This window comes from Ambystoma mexicanum, chromosome 6p (assembly GCF_040938575.1).
Source record: "Ambystoma mexicanum isolate Mex_15411 chromosome 6p, UKY_AmexF1_1, whole genome shotgun sequence".
NCBI lineage: Eukaryota > Metazoa > Chordata > Amphibia > Caudata > Ambystomatidae > Ambystoma > Ambystoma mexicanum.
The window spans coordinates 1,209,963,917-1,209,985,694 of record NC_090935.1 but is presented as its reverse complement, the minus strand read 5'-3'; the positions used below and the strand labels follow the sequence as shown (position 1 = coordinate 1,209,985,694).

The 21,778-nt window shown below is 44.2% G+C and overlaps 1 protein-coding gene across 1 annotated transcript in view; it reads right to left on the bottom strand.

Annotated features, from left to right (window-relative positions):
• SLC28A3 (solute carrier family 28 member 3) overlaps positions 1–21,778 on the bottom strand; it is a 666,148-nt gene that overhangs the window by 169,098 nt on the left and 475,272 nt on the right. Inside the window, exon 8 of the mRNA XM_069625863.1 lies at positions 11,877–11,954. Coding sequence (XP_069481964.1) covers positions 11,877–11,954 — 78 coding nt within the window. The remainder of the gene's footprint in view (positions 1–11,876; positions 11,955–21,778) is intronic.

Below are 21,778 nucleotides of genomic sequence, written 5' to 3'. Positions count from 1 at the left end.
ACCCTAACCTTGATAACCTCATTATGGCCTGTCTTGGCTTACCTGCCTCTAGCCCTGATGAAGGACGGTCCAATCCTGTTGCCAGATTTCCGAGATCTGCTTCTGAATGAGTGGGGAGATGCATCCATCCATGGCAATACTCAGAATAGGGATAAACAGCATTTGATCTACAGCTGCACAGCCAACCATGGGCATGCAGCACCATCAGGACTTACCCACCTTCCTGGAAGATTGGAAGATCTGGGTGTATTGATGCAAAAGAAGGAATGTGATTCCCATTTAAGGGAATGTTATAGAGGTGGTCAACTTCCTGTCTGAAATCAATTATTCTGCCTATCAGACAGTATATCTATACATAGCTGCCATTTCTTCTTTTCATAGGTTGATGTATAGATTGCCGGTCAGCACTTATCCCTTCATCTGCCGTCAACTGAGGGCATTTGTGTTTTCATTCCGCTAAAGCCTTGATCCTATTGTCTTTGGGATGTTCATTTGCTTTTCTCATTATTAAGGAGTTGGCCAGATAATGGGGGATTGTGCCTGGAAGAAATATCTGCCCTGCTTGTTATCTTAATATGCCTGGTTTCATTCAGGAGTGTGCCTGGCCCTGTACCTGGCAGGTGGCATTTCACACCTGATGGGATGTAGTTTAGTATCACCAGTGGGACTAAGGCTGGGTCTTCTATGATGAGTTTCCTTTCTTCCGGGGATCCCCTTCTCTTTGTGTTGTTTGGCTCTCGAAGGAATATGAGGAGTGTACAGCGGATCCAGAGACCAGCTGTGTTTTTCTTTTTGTAAACTTCACCATCCTGTTTGCTCACCGGCTCTAGCTGGATTATTCAGATGGATGATGTGTTTAGATATTTCTGTTTTCGGTGCAAATTCAGCTATTGGAGACGTCAAATCCAATGTTTTTAGGTCGGGGGCCGGGCAAAGCAAATTCTCAGGTAAGCTGATTGGCCTCACAAACGGGTGTTTCATAGAATTTACTGCTCAAACATTGTGCATGTCGCATGAGTTGTACTTGCAAGACTTTTTAACTTGCAGAACTGGATGCCTCCATGTCATGCCATGTCAATGACTGGCACAGCGATGAATATGACCCCCATCCAGCTAAATCTCCTTCCTTTCTTTAGCTCCCTGCTGCAGAGTCCTATACTGGGCGTACATTATTTTGATTGGTCCACTGGATATGATATGATAGTTTATTTATATAGCGCCTATACACAATGTGTTTCAAAGCGCTTCAAGGCAAGGGAGGGAACAAGGGAAAATACAATGACATTCTTACAGGCCATGAACTGTAAGGATGTGAAATTAACTATCCTACTCGGCCTGACGACATTTCAGATAGTGTAAGAGCTAAAACATAGATAAGGAAGGGAGGGGGAGAGTGGGAAGGAAATGGAAACAGACAGGCGACTACCGTACTAGGCCTGATGCCATTTCTGGTAGAGCTGGAGAAAAACAAAAGGTAAGGGAGAGGGGTGCAGAAAGGGAGGGGAGGAACAAAACAAGCGACTATTATACTAGGCCTGACGACATTTCATATAGTGCTGGAGGAGTGGGGTGGGGAGGAAAAAACAGTAATGTGAGGGTGGAGGAATCAGACGAGGTTGCTATCATATTAGGTCCAGGGACAATTCTGATAGAGTAAGTGCATAGAAGAAAGTAAGTGGAGGAGATATGAAAAGGGAGAAGGGAAAGGAGGAGAGAACAGAGAGTAAGCAGTCAAAAAGAGTGGAGAAGCAAGAGTGGAGAGCGAATACAATTGCAGAAGTCAGTAGTAACACATAATGTTGCAAGCCAGGATACAAGATGCGCAAGATGGCCAGATATGATGAGATGACTCCTGAGAATTGTGGCATTTTTAATTTTCTTGCCAAGAGTGTTGTCGATTGTTGTACAGTGGTGAACTAAGGAGGCCAGAGAGTGCTAAACTGGTTCAAAGAGGAATATCTGCAATGATTGGAGAAGAAGGAACATGACTCACAAGGGGGACTGCAAAAGGTTTATGGGACTTGTACCTAAGTAGGGAACATTTATTTGATGTTTATTTTCACTTTCTTACTGATCCAATAAAGAGGACAGAGAACTGCATAATAGTCCATGCCATTAATAGAATCCACACTCTCCTTCATAGGTTGTTCAATGCAATTGATATTTCTATGTATACAATGCACAGCCACTGTATGCTTGGCGGATTCTTGTCTTTTCCGCAGTATTCTTTTTTTCTGTGGACCTTTGGTGCCATATATGTTATTTAATACCTTGAAGTGTGCCGCCAAAGAAATGCACTGATGCGAACACATGCCACTGTACTTAGTGGCAGTCCACAATCCGGGGTCGGATACCACATCTATGAAAATCATACCACGCACTAGGTCTAATGAAATCTAGCCTCCACCAGTATAATGAATTATTTACGAGTTTGAAATGAATGGCTCGATAACTGATCTTGGCATTTGTATCTAGAAATGTAATATAGTTATTTTAAAAACCGGTTTCTCTAGTGATATGATCATTTTGTCCTGTGATGTGATCTGCTATGTGAATTCATGATTTTGAATATCTTGTGATTTTATGATGTTGTATCTGGTACTATTTGTAACTTTTTATCTTTCTATCACTTTTATGTGGCATTTTATATCGAAATAAAGTTTACATAGATTGAAAATCATACCAGGCTACAGCTCTGCAACTACACCCTGGCATCCATCAAGTACTTATTATAGGTATTGCAATTACGGTGCATGGCATTTTCTGTTTCTCCTATCTTTTCCAACTGCTTCTCCATTGACTATCCTTCCCTTATCACTAAGTCTGGCAGGAAGAAGTTCAAAAAGGATATCTTGGCCTCCAACCCTGGTCTTCCGTATGCCGACACCTACTCCAATGCTTCCTTCAGACAGACCCTCACCAACATCCTCTTTGTGGTTCCCTCGCCAGACCTATGGACTCTTCATATGATCTCTGTGCTCTGACCTATCTCCTCCTCTCATTAATGGTGGCACTCGCTGGGAAGTTCTCCTTGAGTCATCATTAATGTCTACCTTAATGGCACTGTCATGGTCCAAGGCTCTTAGGCCAATCTCCTCTACTTTGATAGGCGCTTCCCTCACCTCATCAATTTCCTCTCATCTCCTGCTGTCCCCTCCTCTCTCTCTTGGCTACCTTGCCCTCTCTCTCCTCCTCCTCCTCTTTCCCTCCTAGGGCTCCTTCTCCTCCGCAGGGCGTACCTCTGATCAGTACCCCTCCCTGGAAGGTCTTTAAGGCTGGCCACCATCTTGATCTTGCCACTCTCAACTCTCGCTCTGCTGTCAAACACTCCTCTGACATCTGCCACCTCCTTGAAGAGCTAGACCTTGATGTCCTTGGTCTTACTGAGACATGGTTCATGGCCAGCTCTGTCACAAGCTTTGACACTCTCATCTCTGATGGTTATAAGATCCTCTCCACACGCAGATCCTCTCGGTCTGGTGGGGTGGGGGGTAGCCGTGATCTTTTGAGTGGATTCCTGCCTCTATCATTCCCACTCAGACCTCCTCTTCTTTTGAATGCCTTGTCTGTAGGCTCTCTCTCTCTTCTACCCATTCTCTTACTGTGGTTACTATCTACTGGCCTCCTCGTCAAATCAACTCATTTCTCTCTGCATGGGCGGGCCTCTCCTCCTCCTTTCTGGCCTCTACCACTCAATTCCTCCTCCTCGATGACCACAATATCCATTTAGAATCTCCTTGTTCTTCCTCTTTACTCTTTCATGACCTCTGTGACTCCCTCTCCCTGTCCATCCTCCCCTCCGGCTCGACTCACTCTGCAGGGCACACACTTGATGTCTTGATCTCCTCTGACCTCCCCCTCTCCATCCCTCTGACCACTCCTCTCTCCTGGAGCGATCATTCCCTCCTCTCCTTTCATCTCTCCCTCTCTTCCCCCAAGCCAAGCCTACCCCAACATTGCCACCTACCTTTTCGGACATCTGGCCCATGAAACGCGTGTCAGTTGAGGCTTTTGCCGCCACCTTCTCCCCCCCTCCACCTCTGGCTGTCTCACATCCTGACACAGCCCTGTCTCTGCTCTACTCTTCTATTTCTGATACTCTTGATGTTCTTGCCCCTGTCATGAGGATCCGTTTGAAGTCCAAAGCCAAGTGCAATTCCTGGTATGACTCTGTCCTAGCTACACTTAAACGTAAGTGTAGGGTGGCTGGGAGGAAATGGAGGGCTTCTTGTTCATCCTCTGACAAACTGTCCTGTCGCCTGCTCCAAAGGCAATACAGACTCTCTGTCCTCACCAAGAAGAGAGTCCACATTCAAGCCATGTTTCTGAGGCATCTAACAGCTCGCCAAACTCTTTAAAATCTTCAAGGAGCTGGCGAACCCTGCTACAGTCTCTACTCCTCCTGTTGCCTCCCAGGCTCTTTGCAATGCCCTTGCCTCTCACTTTATCTAAAAAAAACCAGGACATCCTGTCCACCTTCTCCTCCCCCACCCATCCTCTCCCCTCTCCGTCTGTGTATGCTGACCCTCCTACAGCCGCCCCGCCCTCTTTCTCGTCCTTTTATCTTTTAACCCCTGATGAGGTCGCTAGAGAAGTCCGATCTATGAAAGCCTCGTCAAAACAGGTTCATCCCTGTTCCTCTAAAACCATCAAGGACCACATTGATTCCCTCGCTCCGGCCCTTGCCTATTTTTGCAACCTCTCCTTTGCCTCAGGATCCTTCCCCTCCCCTCTGAAGCACTCCCTTGTGCATCCTCTTCTCAAGAAACCCACAGCTGATCCTTCTTATTCAGCTAACTATTGCCCAATTTCCATTACTCTCTTTCTGGGAAAACTCCTGGAAAAGCTGGCCATCTCTCAGCTTAACCTTCATTCCAATTCTGTTGGCTGTCTCCATGACCACCAGTCTGGCTTCAGAGCTGCCAGAGCATGGAAACTGCTCTCCTGAACATCCGTGACGATCTGCTCTCCAACCTTGACTCTAACATTCCCTCTGTCCTCATCCTCCTCGATCTCTCTTCTGCCTTCGACACGATCAACCATACCATCCTGCTCAACTGTGTCTGTGCTAACCTGGGTATCACCGATCAGGCTCTGGCCTGGCTGACCTCTTTCCTCTCTGATCGACCCTCCCAGGTCCAACTTGGGTCCTTCCTATCATCTATCTCCCTCTCTACCTGTGGTGTTCCCCAGGGGCCTAACCTCTCGCCCTGGCTTTTCAACCAATACCTGGAAACTCTCGCCCACCGCATTGCCATTTTCTGCTCGAATTTCCAGTGCTACGCTGATGACACTCAACTCCTTTTCAGGCTGCCCTCGGACACCTACTCTCCTTCTCTCATCTCTGATTGCCTAACTGCCATTCAAGATTGGTGTGCCACCAACAATCTTCATCCGAATGCCAGCAAGATGGAGATCCTCCTCATTGGCACACCTTCACCATCCTTTCCGCTCACTCTCTGGCCGGCCTCCCTTGGCCCTCCTCCTACCCCCACCAGTGAGGCTAAGAACCTCAGGGTCATCTTTGACTCCAGACCTTCCTTCTCCGCCCACATCTCTGATGTCTCTAAAAAGTCAAACTTACTACTGCACCTCCTCAGAGGTACTCTGCCTTTCCTCTCCTTCCCCCAGAAGCTCACTGTCTCCCAAGCTCTGGTTCTCTTTAGGTTGGACTATTGTAACAGCCTCTTTCTAAATCTACCTGCCTCTACTCTCCACCCTCTGAAACTAATCCAGAACAGGACTGCAATACTTTTCCTTGGCCTCAAGCACTGGGATCATATCTCCCCAGCACTGAAATCTCTCCATTGGCTCCCAGTGGATGCAAGGATTAAATTCAAAACCCTCTGCATTGTACACAAGGCTTTCTCTGGGCCTCGGCCCAAAATACCGTCAGCTATCCCTACGCAAATACCTCCTCTCTCTCAAGCTCTTCGCGCCTCAACTCTAACTCCTTCCGGGTCAGTCGTTTTTCAAAGAAACGAGCTGGGGGTAGATTTCTGTCTTCCGCTGGGGCCTCACTCTGGAACAGCCTCCCTGCCACTCTGAAACTTGAGGAGAACCATCTCCGGTTCTGGAAGCACCTCAAGACCTTACTCTTTGCTTCTGCCTTTGACCCCCCCTCTCCTGTGCTGATCTGTTCTCTTTCGGCACCATTCACCTGGCCACCCTCTGGCTTCTGTGCTGAGGTACCTGCTTACCGTTCCACCCTCCCGCACTGCCTTCAGGCAACCCCTTGCACTAGGGTCTGTATCTGTACCCATACAGCCGCCCCCTTTTCTTCCTGCACTTATCAGACCTACCCTGTGTGCTGCCTTAAACCCAGCACTTGCCACTTGCTGGCTGCACTACAACCGTTTGTTGCCTTTATTATTTATTTATTTATTATTATTTATTCTGGTTCTCCTTTGCTCCGCACTTTCCACTTCTCCCCCCTTCCATGCACTTTTCCCCTCTTGCTCTCCCGTGCACTTGCGTGTTCTCAATGTCACTGGGCCTAGTAAGATCATTGTTTTGTTCTCCCCTGTTCCCCTCCCTTGCCTTGTTGTGCTCCGAAACACTTTTGTACGAACGCAAAATAAATAAAATATCAATTCAATTCTATACGGTAGATTTGATAAGCCAATTTACCCTTAAGAAGAGCATGTTCTGTGCAGCAGGGACTTTTTCCGCAGTGTGACTGGTTGCTTTGTGTACAGTTCTTTATTTAGGGCAATTTGCCAAACCTATTAACTATTATATATATCCTCATTTTTTTTTATTCAACAAGGCAAAATTAAACAAATAACCCAACACTAACCTTTTAAACCCCCCCTGTTTTGGCTCTTTGTGTGATCTGATAGTGCAAGGTCGAAACATGTCTGGGGTTTCTTGTGTTTCCGTGCATTGGAGGCCTGGCCCAGCAGTCCGGGCTGGGCTGCTCCCATTGGTGGTAGTACCACTGATCACTATTTGGTTATAGTATGTCTCCCTGAGTGAGAGAAGGTATTCTAAAACATGGGTCCTTTGCTCGCTGTGCTATAGGAATCAAGCTGCACCTCACTGATGAGGCCTAACAAGGCTGAATCTTGTCTGGGGTTGCTTGTGTTTCTGTGCAGAGGGGACATGGCCTAGCAGTTTGGGCCAAATTTCTCCCATTGGTGGCCGTACCTGACTGATTTGCATATGGTTGAACCCCTTTTGCAATGGCGCAGACGGGCTAAAGTGGCGTGGAAGGTTGACCAGAGCAGTGCCAATGGTTCAGATTGATTCAAAACCTTCCACCCATCACTTTTCTGGTTATAGTTTGTCCCACTGGTTGAGAGAGGGTATGCTCAGACATGGGTCCTTTGCTCGCTGCGCCTTAGGGAACCAAGTTGCACCTCACTGAGGAGGCCCAACCAGTATGAAACATATCTTGGATTGCATGTGTTTCCGTGCAGGTGGATCTGGCCTAGCAGTTCGGGATGGGTTGCTCCCATTGGTGGCAGAACTTGACTGATTTGCATATGGCTGGACCCCTTTTGCAATGGTGCACGTGGGCTAAAAAATGGTGGCATGGGAGGTTACCCAGAGCATTGCCAGTGGTTCAGTTGTATTCAAAACCTTCCACTCATCACTTTTTTGGTTATAGTGCATTTGTTTTCACCTGTGACTGATTGTGCCGGCATAGGCCTCACTTCAAATGCAAGTCATGATTCCAGTATTGTCTTTTCCAGTTTATGTATGTATGCATGTGCAGGGTTTAACTACAGAACAATATTTACACTATAATGATACAATCACTATCATTGGAATTATAGTAACCCAGACTTATTTTCTTTAAATCAAACAAGCATCTGAGCATGTTGTACACTTGCTGAAATCTTGGAATCTTTAAAGCTATTTTCTGAAGCTAACGTGGGTTCGTAAAGGTTGGTTTTGTGAGTCATTCTTTTATTGTTTAAATTAATGGTTTTAGTGTGGATTACAAGGGCTCTGAATATGTTTTCCTGAACCCTGAAGGTACTTCCTTATGCAGCATGTTGCCGGGATATATGAAGAGAATGCCGAAAGACAGACCCCGTTGCACTATACCGCGCAGTTAGCTACAAGCTTTTGCTTCCATCTGTAACTGCTGGTGGCTACTGGGTATGGAGTCATCTGGTCTTATCTCTTTGCCTCCACCAATGATTTGGCTGGTAGTGATGAAGGAACCTTTACATGGGAAAAACATTGCTTCAGGGAGCCTAATCTGAACCAAGAGAGCCCTGGTGCTGCTGTATGGGAGATAGAGTGGTGGAAAAGGTGTCCGATTCAGTGGTAGTAACTGCTGCCACAAGCTCAACCAGGACACATGAAAAACAAGAATATTCGCTATACCTTCTTATTAATTATCAGCCTATTAAATGACGCTTTTGTTTGCTTTGATGCGTGTGTTGCTTGGCCGACTTGCCAAGATCAACTCCACACTCGCTGAAGAATTTCATTGAGTGTTGGCTTATAATTTGAAACAAATCACAGTGGCACAGAGTGTGCTCCAGCAAATGAGGGCACCCTCTGTGTTTGCATGTTATCCTGAACATGAGCAGACTGTCTCCTCCTTAGGGGAACATGCAGCTATTGGACCATTAAACAAACACATAGAGCGACCATTTTGCCACTATGCCTTTTCATTTAAGCAAGATGACAGGCATTGCAAAGGTTTTGCACAATATTGTAGCACCACTTTGGCAGCAAAAGGCCTCGAGCTCTGATTCATCTGTTACCAAAGGCCATGCTTGGCAGCTGTGTCATGAGGGGCCGCGTAAACCAGCCACAATTCCCACCACAAGGTTTCACTGAAAAAGAGAGCAAACATCTTGGAAAAAGCATTCTTCCATGATGGTACGTTTTGTCCCGACTCCTACTAACTGTAACTCCTACATGTGTCTGCCGGTTGTCCTCTTGACAACTGTCTTCTTCAACCCTTCGCTGTCATTTCTGTATGTTATATTGCAATCATACCTCCGCATAGCTGCTCTCTGCCCCAACTTTCAGTGTATTTCGGTTGACACTCAGCTGTCTTTCAGGCTTCCCTCGGCCGCCTCTACTCCTTCTCACATTCCTGACTGTCTGTCTGGAATTCCAGAGTGGTGTGCCGTTAATGATCTCTGCCTCAATTCCAGTAAGACGGATATCCTCCTCATCAGAACACCAGCTCCCTCCTTTCCTATCTCTCTCTGGCCGCCCACTCTGAGTTCTCTTCCTTCTACCTGTGAGGCTAAGAACCCCAGGGTAATTTTCGACTCCACCCTCTCCTTCTCTCTTCACATTTCTGATGTCTCTAAGAAGTAAAACTATCAGCTGCACCTCCTCAGAGGTATTCTTCCCTTCCTCAATTTCCCCCAGAAGCTTGCTGTTTCCAGAGCTCTTTTCCTTTCAAGGATGGACTACTGCAACAGCCTCTTTGTACATTTTCCTGCCTCTACTCTCTGTCCTCTACAACTCATCCAGGACAGGACTGCAAGACTTGTCCTTGGCCTCAAGCCCAGGGATCGTATCTCCCCAGCACTGAAATTTCTTCATTGGCTCCCACTGGCGGCAAGGATCAAGTTCAAGACCCCCTCCATTATCCCCAAGGCTTTCTGGGACCTGAGTCTGCACTACCTCCAACTCTCTCTTCCTAAGTATCTCCCTTCTTGAGCTCTCCACTCATCTACTTCCAACTCTCAGGGCAAGCTGCTTTTCCAAGCAGAGAGTTGGGGGGGAGATCTCTTTCTTCGGCTGGGGCCTCCCTCTGGAACAGCCTCCCTGCCTCTCTCAAAATTGAGCAGAACCATCGTCGGTTCCAGAAGCAACTCAAGACCTTCCACTTCGCTTCTGCTTTCTCTCGTCCTTTCCCCTGCTGATGACCCGTCTGCATGATGCAGCTGGCCTATCTGGCCTTCCTCTGAACTCAGTACTAGCTCCCTGCCTGTCCAGTTGCACCTCGCACTTGGCCCACTTAGTACGTGTGGCCTGTATCTGTAACCCTCAGTCCACCCACTCTCTGCACGTATTAGCCACCCGCTGGCTGCACCCTCGAATTACCGGCACTGAGCCACCCATTGGCTGCACTCTGTTACTTGCATTTTTCCCCCTCCCGTCCCTTGTGCACTTGTCCACTCCTGCTAGCCCCCTCTTGCACTTCTACCCACCCCACTCCTTGCTCTTGCGTGATCTGAATGACACAAGGCCTAGTAAAATCGTTGTTTTGTCCTCCCTTTGTTTCCCCCTCCTTGTCTTGTCACGCCTAGAAACACTTTTTCTACAGGTGCGTTATAAATGCCATGTCATATCATACCTGGTGCGCTCCCTCCTCTTATTTATTTATTTATTTATTAATTTATTGATAAAGCACACAAAAACCCAGAGGCATCGAGGTGCTGTTACAGAAATCGGTTACGTGTGGCCTTTTGGCAATTCATGCTTACAAGCAGAACTATAAAGAGCTGCATTTAGACAGAGGTAAAGAGCCATGGTGGATTACATGCAGAAGTAGGGAAGGCATGGGGTCATCCGCTATGTAAACAGCCAAGTTTTAAGAGGCCTAAGGCAAGCCCAGTAAGGTTCTTCGGCTCTCAGCGCATGTGGCAGAGAATTCCATTGTTTGCCTTTTGGTGAACATTTGTCATACTGTATGATCTACTGAGGCCGGTTCATCTGAAGGTGACTGGCACCCTTCTGTACCACAACCATGACTCTCAACAGAAGACCACTCTTTCAAATGATGCATGGAACCAGGCTTGTTTGCTTTAAACCAGGTGTCTGCAACCTTTGGCCTCGCCAGATGTTTTTGACTGCATCCTATTAGCCCTAGCAAGCACAGTCAATAGTAACAGGTTCACAGATGTCATAGTCTGAAAAATCTGGTTTAGAAAAGGTCATCACTGTTATCAGCCGGTCAGACATGGTGCCATATAGCTTTGAAACTGTAATCTGAGCTTTTACCGCATGGCACCAAAGCACAGTATAGTTGCTTTGCACTGCACCAAATGGACGCTTCCTGAGTTTCCTCAAGGAAACTTTTACAATTTGCTAATTATTATTCTATGTATTTGGCATTCTAGGGAACAGAGTCTGAGATCTCCCAGGGTGTTCACTGCTGCATAGATCCTGTGGATCACAGAGTAGGGTGGGGAGGGCTCTGCTTTAGACCCTGTCTCATGCTGAGAATTGTCTGAAGCTGGAGGTCTCAGATTCCAAGGATACAAGGATCTCAAAGGTCACCTTTACATTTCCAGAGTTTTGATCTTTGCGTATTGTCAGCAGGTGCATCGTAGCTCTACCGTTCCAGCATTCCCGAATTTGTCTCTTAATTCCATTGCACCAAGGAAAAGGGAAGATTATTAAGAACCACATGGCTCTTCATTGCTTGCCAATCATCGTATTAGAATTGCCATGGTTTTCTGGGAACTGGTGTTTGACTATAACTTGCCGAGTTTTCTGCTAGGAAAAGCGAAGAAGGACTGTAAGTACATGAAAGATAACCATCAATATATGTTCGTTTGAAAACCAAGACTACCAGTGACTTACAATATATCTCAGTAGATAGTGTTGATACAATTATAGCTGGAAAACCATTAAGGCATCCCAGAGCGATTATTGTTTCTTTGTGAGTGCTTGTGGGTTTTCCAGATTTGCAATTTTTTATCCCATGTCACAAACACGAATATCTCAAAGAATTTCCAAACAAGCTATCGGTATACTGTTTACATTTTTGTAAAAAGCAATACATTCACCGTTCTTTATCCTGCCCGCTAATTGATAACGTCAAAAAATGTCAACCGACAAAAGACTGAAAAGGAAAACTTCCACACATTGGATTTGTTTTCCAAGCTGCCCCAAACTATTGGTCATTGCTGACCAAAGTCCACAGAATTTTATATGACTCTTACCTTGAAGGCAAAAAAGTGATCCAGATATTTTTCGCCAAACACAAACTTGGCACCTGTGTCGGAATACTCCAGGAACGTCTAAAAAAAATAAAAACAGAAATACAAATGAAATATCATGAATTTCTTAAATAAGGAGATTTCATGGATGGTGCTCCATACACACCCCATCTAAGTGATTTGCTAGCAAGCCAGATCTATGCTACGTTGTGGTCTGGGAGAAACCTGTGGTACGTGAGAAATCATCTAATTAACCAGCAAATGAACACATATGCACACCTGAAACATCTCTGCGAGGCCCTTGAGCAGATCTTTGTGAATTGTATTGGCCCATAAGCATCGGAAGGATGCTCCCAGAAGCTTCAGATATCCTCCAATTTTTTCCCCAAATGCTTTGCAAAAACCTATAACATGATGTTAGACTTTTAAGGTGCACCTTACTTTTTGCTGTTAATTTCACCACACAGGTGCCATAGTTTAACAACTTTTTTCCTGATGGAAAAGCTGTGAGGAGAATCCCCTTGCAGTGTTAGCACTACAGAACTCGTAGTCACGAGTGGCATTGTTAGGCCGTGAGATAGGGACATACAAAAGTGGAGGCTTTGATTTCACGTCGCCACATTCTTTTAATCACAGGACGTGGTGCCTGTATGGAACGTGTTCGTTTCTGAGGCAGAAGCACTTTTCTAATTTTAGACTGAACTCTGAATTGGACCCTGAATTGGTCTCCTTCTTGGCAACAACTGCAGCGGCCATTGCCACAAAACAAACAGGTGATTACGACAAACAATGCCAATGTGCTTTGCATATGAACTGGGATGGGTCATAAGGTAGACATACAAAAGCTAGACAGGCTCAAAATAGAGACCCGGCACATAACGAGCACATTGAGACATAGACGTGTCGATCTTTTAACCCGATTGAGCTTCACATTTAGCACATTATTCATTTTAAAATAGCCACGTCGATCATTGTAGCACGTCAACCTTTTATCACCTGTCTTTTGACAGGCTATACAAGGCGTGTTGATCATTTTAGCAAGTCGATGTTTTACTCTCTGCTGACATGGGGCAATTTTGATGTAGCACTTGGTGCACTTCATAGTGCAAACAATGAAAGTTGCACTGGACTGACATGCATGTAAGTGCCCGCATTGTCAGTCACCTGTGCGTAATTACCCCTAGCACGGATACCTATACCTACAAATGTACCTTAACCTATTATAGTCTTCTGGATAAACATGAGAGTACGAGTGGATAATTCACTCAAGAGAGCCTTCATGGAGAACATGAGGACATTACCTTCCACATGTAATGGCAACAGCTGGAGTAGCAGGGCATTAACAGGCCATATTATGAATACCTGGGAAGCGGTGGCAGTACATGGCAATATGACAATACCGGAAACCTGAGTATCCGGCCGCAGGACAGAACTTCCTGCCACATGGGAAGTGCCCCTGGCATTTAATGGAAATTACTGCTAAGGTGAGCGGTACCTATGATGCAGTACCTGCTAGGTTAAATGAGTACCATACCATTGTAATATCTTGATATTTCCTTTTGAATGCCATGCAGAATATTTTTCTCACAAAATATAACATGTATTTGAACGAATAAAGCACCCATCTATGTAGATAAGTTGAATACTGCAAGCTGCCTTGCAATTCCTTGAGCTATAGATCCACTTGACATATGACCTCATGCCCCTGAACTCCTTCGTAACTTGAAATATATCATGTACTTATAGCTGGATGTATTTTATGCCATACACTACAACTATAATTCGTTTTCACAATTACTATTACTATAATTTCTGGAATTAGGCATGTACATGTTTTTTAAACACTATTCAACAAAAAACAGAAATAGTGTGGGTATCCCTTAATACACCCACATCTCAGAGTTGTGGAGATTTGTTGCTAACATTATGCTAAAATAGGCATTAAATAAAGGCAAGAGTAAGAACGTTGAGCAGTTCTGGACAGTTATCTTCCATTCCATTGCAACAAAAAACAGATTTAGGCCAGCTATCACCATTGCATTGCATGTGTGCTATATTTGCTCAGAGATTGATCCAAAAAACATGAATTTAATAACCGTCTGCTCCAAAGTCAACTTGCTGTCTTGCCTTGGATCTACTAGAAAATGTATGTTAACACTATGCACGCTAAGAAGAACTATTGAACTGTAAAGTCAAAGTGGTCCTGCACCGGGTTACGTTGAATCCCATGCACATTCAAAAGTCTGTGATTGTCAGTAAACTGAAGTTGGTCTGAACCGGCTGGGGGGGATTAATTGTAGAAAAGGGGTCTGAGCCCAGAAGAGGGGGGTCCTGGGTGAACAGTAACGCACCCGAGAAGATTATTGAGGCAAGTGTGAACCCGACTGAGGGATGCCTACAAAGTGACATTGGTCTGAACCCGACTGAGGGAGGCTAAAGGTGAAAGAAGGATCGGAGCCCAGCTGAGGGGTATCCAGGGTGAAGAGTAAATCACTCGACGTGAATGTTGAGAAAGGAACTTTTCTTTGTTGTTCGTGATACATCAGGTCCTCTGAGTCAAGAGACTTTGCACAAAAGAGATATGTGCACAGAAGGCCCTGATGTTGGTGAAAGAAACTGTGACCTCATGCCAGAGAAGCCCATGAGTGTGCTGTGCTTGAGTGATCCGTCTTGTTCCATGCTAAAAACGTACGTAAGGGAGGCCCACAGCCTAACATCCTGACTTATCATTTTGAGAACACTTTTCTTTTTCTGAACATTATCCCACACTATTTTGTCGCACACAAGTAAGGACTAGCAATAGGATTTTTAGTATAGGCCCTTTCTTATTTGATTAGACTCCACCAGGACTATTTTAATATTATTTGATGGCTATAACTTACTCCCATCTTAGATTTAAGTTTAGATAGGCTTTTTTCATACCCCAGATAAAGTTAAATAAACACCTTTGAATTGTGATCACTTGTGTCTGTCTTACTTTGATACCATGCCTTCCTTACAGGGATGACAGAGATCATACAGCCAAGGCAATGCAAAACCAGTGGAAGAGAAAGATTGCAAGGCCATGTTTGAATTTCAAAAAGCTGGAACAATCTCTTAAATCAGGGGGCAGAGCATTTCAACATCTAGGCACAGAATGCAAAAAGGTCCCCTGTGCCACTAAAGACTGTTTTGATTTAGGGGTGTACAATAGCCGAGAGTTATTGGAACATAGAACTCTCCAAAAGGGAAGCAAGATCAATCTAAGCTAAGTACCTAGGGCTCTTTCCATAAAAGCACTTATGGGTGATGCAAAGAGGTTGGTATGTGACTCTGTGCTCCAGGGGGAGCCAGTGGATAGTGGCGGGCCAGAGAGGCTGTTGAAAAGATTCTTTGGGTTGTTACTGTTTTAAGAAATTTGATCAAACAGTGATGTCAATTATGTAAATTGTAGAATTTACAAGGATAAATTGAATGTGTCGAAATCCCGATTTGAGGTCAAGTAAGTATTGACGATTACAAAGTAAAATGTCAAAATGAGGGATAAACCCATTCAGCGTATGTGCAAGTCCCTCCCATGAGATTAAGACAAAATATGCAAGTATAGTTTGGAATGGATTCACAATACAGCGGGTACATTGGCGAAGTCATGGGCCAAAGACGGAAGCTTTAACAAATATGTGCAGCAACATATAACCACATATTTACATGCAGCTTATAAGGGGAAGAAGTTAAGTAACTGGTTGGCTATATTAGAGCTATGGAAAATGTTTCAGGATGAGGAAGGGGACTCGCTCCAAAGTCAATGGATGTTGAATCAACGCAATACGGAAGGCGAACCACCTCCTCAAACTGCAGACATGGACCCAACAGTAATAAGTTATAGATGTTACCCCTTAAAGGAGTTGAAAGCAGCAGCAGGATACACCAATCCTTTTTTGCACCTTCAGCATTTAGCAGCGAAGGCACAGTTAGTGGTGCGAAGCAGGTGATTAAAAAAGAATAGGTTAACAGTAGCGAATGTAAGGAGCGCATCGAATTGCAAGCAAAACTGAGAGAAGATTATTTGGAAAATACAGGACATAGCATACATCACAAGGCGATAGACCTGAGAAATGAATGGGTAGGTGGACAGATATTCCACCTTTCCGGGAGGATAGCTCAGCGGCAACGTGTTCGTGTTGGAAGCAAGACAACACGAAGCAACACATGTTCGATCTCCGAGTCTGCGCTTAGAAACATCTCGGTATTTAAGCGTGTTATAAATACGCAACTAAGACAAAAACAAAAAAACAAAAAAAAATTACGCAACCATTCCTGTAACAGAGCCTCAATGCCCGCGCGCTGTGTGAGCGCTTTAAAAATGCAAATAAACAAATAAATAAATAAATTGCTTAACCTGGATGGGAAGACCACAACTGAGATGGGACATATGAGAGAGGAAGTTCCAAATCGTAAAGATGCGGAGGAAGACGCTAAAGAATTGGCAGAGATAATGGAGGAAGTACAGAGAAGAGAAAGGGAAGAGAAGGAAGAATATGACAGATTGGGAAGAGAACAAAAGTGAACAGAAGAGAGGGAAAGAGACTAGAGAAAGATGAAAAAGCAGAGAGAGCTAGAGGAGACAGCGAGGAGGAAGGCCAAAGAAGGGAAGGAGAGACAATTGCAAATAAAGATGGAGAAAAGAAGGTTGGAAGGCGAGAGACTCATTAAAGAGTGCTGATGCAGAGAAGAAGATGATATGAGACGTGAGCAGGAGAGAGACAAAAGTAGGAAGAGACATTCTTAGAAAACAATGGATATTAAGACAGACTTAACATGTTTAAATGACAATGAGGGAGAGGAGATACGAAGAATAGGGTAACTTTATAGGAGCAGAAGAGACAGTTCAGTTGCCAGAGGATGTGTAGTGGGACAACAGGGTCCTTGTTGAGGGGGGAATTCAGCTTTTCAGATAAAGAGAAGGGGAAACAATGGGAGAAATTGATGTTAAGGATGCTTAGCTTTGAGGACAAAAGAGAAGAAGACAGTGACAATAGTATTGGGTCCATGGGGTCAGATGAAGATCAACAGCAAGTTGACGATGATGAGGGGAGAGGCGTTGCTGCTGCTCCAGGGAAACAAGCCCTGACAGAGACACATGGGAAGAGAAGAGGGAGAACCTGAGGGACGACTGGAGTGTCTAAGGGACAAAGCACACAGTGCAGATGAAATGACCCCTTATGCGCAGAGGCTCAGAGCTCTGCCAGGATGGAAATGGGCAGAGATGGCAAGGGCATTTACAGCCGCTAAAGAAATAGAGATACATGACAGATTAATGAGACTGACACAGTTTCTGTTACTAGGCGAGGATGGCGGATGACCACAGTATATACCATAGCATCAGATGGATAAGGACAATTTGAGGTGAAAGCTACCTCTGCTAACTGCAGGGGCTGGGAAATGGATTTACAAGACTGAACGACTGACAGCAGGGACAACCCTTGCAGTGGGTGACATGAAGAGCCTACTATCAGCCATGCTCGGGAGGTAGTGGATGATGTTTGGAAAAGAGCAGGCTACCCCGGAGTGACAGCAGAGAACACAGTGCACAATGGCACACCATATGGCAAGCTCTAAGGTTACTGTACCTGGACACATCTGACAGCCTGAGTATGGCACGCGAAAGGTGAAAGGACTGAGACCTACTCCAATATATTCAGTAGATTCAGGAGTGTGGGATATTTTTACCCATGCCGATGTGCCCCACTGCACCCCGTTACCAATGGGGAAAGAAACAGGCAAAAATGGATGTGCTAACCCCTGTGCGTGCAAAAATCGGCAAAACTGCGCATGGGTCACCATCACAAAAGGCTGCACACCCCTGCCACACACAGTCAAAGTGGGGGGAAACAGAATTCTCACTGCAGGAGCATGTCAGTGGGTACCGTTACACTTAACATGAAGCAAGGCCACAGAATTGGGCTAAAAACCCAAAATGTCTTTTAAAATGCAGCTTTGCAACCTTCAAAGTGTTGTTTTGGTGCTAGATCCATTCATTTTCCGGTGAACCATTGAAATTAAAAGAATTACAGATCATCCAGTGTGGCCAGAGAAGCCGGGCCTCCTTGACTGACAGCAGTTAAGAAATGTATCTCATGAAAAAGGCATCCCAGCAACATTTCTTTCAGTTCCACGGGACAAATGCAGCTAAAAATGGCAAAATATGTAACAATTTCAGCTGTGCAGAGAAAACTCCAAGCAAAGGCTGGATACTTACTTGCAGACTGCAAACAAATCTCAGCATTTAAGAGAAGAACTGGTGTTGAATAAAATGAGTGCTGCGGAGGAAACTCCGATGTAAAGGATTCAGTTTAAATGTGCTTTTTTCATGAAGAAGTGCAAAATCGCCTGTTTAAAAGCATGTTTTTGAGAAAGGCCCAATTCTTTAAATGTCAAAATCCTCTATAAACTGTGTTCATTTTATATGTTTTAAATGAAAGATTTAGGTGAATCGTAAAGTCCAAACCCAGTCTGGAGTTAATTAAATAATTAATTCTGACTTGACAGTGCCCAGCCTGGGAAAGATGACACTTCAGGTTGACACCCCACTGCGAGTAGGAAGGCTTATTTGCTGCTGGAGGTTCTCGCATATTTAGAACAATGAGCTCATTACACATTCATCTGGGGCCCAGACAAGGAGAATGGCAGGCTGAACACTGATCCCTTGAGGGGAGGGGCAGGAAACTTCCCTCTGGACTCCCACCCTGATCAAAGGAACTTGACAGCTGTTGCCAGTTGAAAGAAGAAAATAAAACTGCTGAAAGATATTTGTAGTCTAAATGTAGTCTAAATGCCTATTTGTGATTAAGTTTTGAAAACCTTTAACTTTGCAACATGAAGGAGGACACATCTAAAAATTGGGGGAACCTTGTACTACATAAGGAACCAAAGTTACACAAAAAGAATAATTGTGGCAAAACTATTGATGCTGCAAATTAAAATTGACAAAATTCCACAGAAAAACAAAGCCAGCTCTCACTGAGATGGGAACTAGATGTAAGCATAACCCACAAAATATGTAATGTATGTGTCCAATTTTATTAGAGGGAATAATTGTAGAAATGTGCATTTCAGGGAAAGTTAAATTGTGCTTCAAATCAGTGTGGCAGTTCCCAAATCACATAAAATATGACAACTCTTTCTGACTTCCAACCAGAAAGAGGCAAGTGCCTTTGACCTATCACAGCCGTGGGGGTGTGGTTTGAAATTCTGCCCCTACAATAAACTTAGTGATGTCATTTGGCATGATAAATATGGGAACTTCACCGCACACAGAGACACTGATTTCTGACTACATCCTGATTTCCGTGTGACTCTGGTCCTGACTTCTTCATCGTGTTCCAGAACTCTTCATCTTGTTCCTGCTCCAGATTGCTTTACCAAGCCAAGGCCCAGCATTTGCTGAACTCTTTTCAGCTAGGCCCAAATCCTGAAACCATACCAAAAGAACTTCAGGGAAATAATTCTAATCCAGTTTGGCTTGCTACCATTCATGCTTGCCGGCTGAAACTCGCCATCACGCTAACCTACAGTGTCCAGTGACCAGAAGGGCCAATCCAATCCAATTCAGCCTGAGGTACCAGTCTAATTGACCAGAACGGCCCAGTTGATCCAATTTTGCCAGAGGTGCCCTGCTGCCTATAGACCCGATCCGTGATGACAAGAACCTGATGGTCCAATCTTAAAGTACAAGTGCATTGTAAGTATAAACAGGAATCATAGTAACCCATGGTCTATTTTCCTTGTCCTATCCTAATCTATAACCTGTCCCACCTTGAACTTCAGAACCTCTAATATTGTCAGAACCATTCTTGCAACCCTGTTTGTAATCCTGAGTGTTAGCGCTGAATTTCTCTCAATTGTTTCATTAGACCATAAGCCATTAGTGATTTGGTTTAAATAAAGTAATTCCCATCCCGAAAAACAGTATACGCCACGTGAAGGGTTATAATTGGCCGTGCGTAACCGTGGAAATTCACGGGGTGGCATTCTCTTTTTCTTAGTCATTAATATAGTTTAAAGAAAACCAATCTGTCATTTTTAAAACTGAATTTCTGCTTTTCTCTGTTCTATTTTTTTCAAAAACGCCTCTCATTAAAACTTACATAGATTCTTCAATTTTATAGCTAGAGACCTAATTTCAACTCTCAGTTAAACCTAAGACCTGTAGCTACATCCACAACAATGTATTTGACCCGTTTTTATTAAAAATGGCATAGTAAAATATAAGTGCGAATTCGCATTTTTGCAAATGTTTTACACATGTCTTTTCCCATTCAAAGGGTTTCCTAACTTCCATTCTGGTTTAAAGTGTGTATTGTTGCTCATCTTGTAGCTCATGTTGGTTAGAATCTGTTAAGTGTTGCTCTCATAGGAATTTCTATCAGTTTAAGGATTTTTGCACACTTTTCCTTGTTTCACAAAGCCATTTTCAACTGTCAATTTAAAAAGTGTAAATTTCCCAAAAACGCTTTTCTCTCTTGTTTGGGGAGGGAAGATTATATTCAAACACTGTATTCTATTCTTATTCCTGAATACCTGCTGATTACTTACATCTGTGTAGAATTGCTCATTTGTGAATAAAGAACTTTTCAGGGGGAAACCTTAACCTAAGCGCTATCTTTTCACAAGCCAAAACTGTTCTTTTCCTGCGTTTTCTTTTCTGTAGTGCTAGTGAATTCAATTGCTTTACTTATTTTCCAAATTGTTTTATCACCACATTGGTGATTGCTGCCCCATATATTAAAACTTATGTGTGATTTGAATTTTAAAAAATAAATAAATATTTACCTTTACCAACCAGCCTGATTCCTGGTCTAGTGTGACCTGGGAGGTATTTTGAGAAGGGTGTGATATGAGTGGTATATCACTCAGAATATTGAACCTATAGACACAATAAATATGTATTTAATTTGCACACTACATACTAGGCTGAGACCAGGGTGTATTTGCCTGACTGAAATCCTTAACAGGAGTGTTGGCGTCTCGAGTCGAGAGTGCAGTGAGATCAAACAGCGGGGTTATTTTATCACATATTATGTCAAGGGTTGCCAGAACAGGTACAGAAACAACTAAAGAAGTTAGTGAGGATGGAGGGTAAGCCATGGTCAGAAATTCAACTAACTATAGTGAACTATTGTGGGTTTATTCAGGAGAATGTGAGAAAGAAGCGTAAGGAGAGAAAGCAAGGTGTGACTCTAGTGGGGGCAATCCTTTTTCCAGGACTGGAATGTCATTATATCCACAATGGGACAGCCCACAGACAAACCAGATGTGTTCAATCCTATACAGGTTAAAGTAAATGACGAGGGAGTAGTATTGCATGGGACTGATGACACAGAATGATCATGGAGGACAGTAATCACAGTGGGAGAAGGGCACAGACTGACTGACTTGACAGATGAGGAACTGTTTTGAGACAACCACTCAGATCATGAGACAGTGTTTTTCATGAGCATTACCCACTGGGTGAGGATACATTACAGGGATGTACCACAGAGAATGGTTTAGCTGCAAATGGCACCACCACCATTTCTGAAAGGAAGTGTTGGGGAAAGTAACCAGTATACTATGGACTAGCTGTCCATATGACGTGGGCCTGCTAAAGGGAATTGGAGCTGTTAAAATAAAGCTCAAGACAGGGGCTATTTTACCAGGGGGGAGAAAATATCCCCTATTTACAGACGCCAATGAAGGCATTTATCTGACGATAACCACTTTTGTAAAGCAAGGAATTCTAGTCCCTTCGGTGTCAGAGTGTAACACAGCTGTGTACCTGGTGAAGAAGGCGACAGGGGGATAATGGCATTTCATTCAAGATTTACGTCCGTTGAACCAAATTGTTGAGGAAGAATTTCTGTTAGATTCCAATCCAGCAACAATTT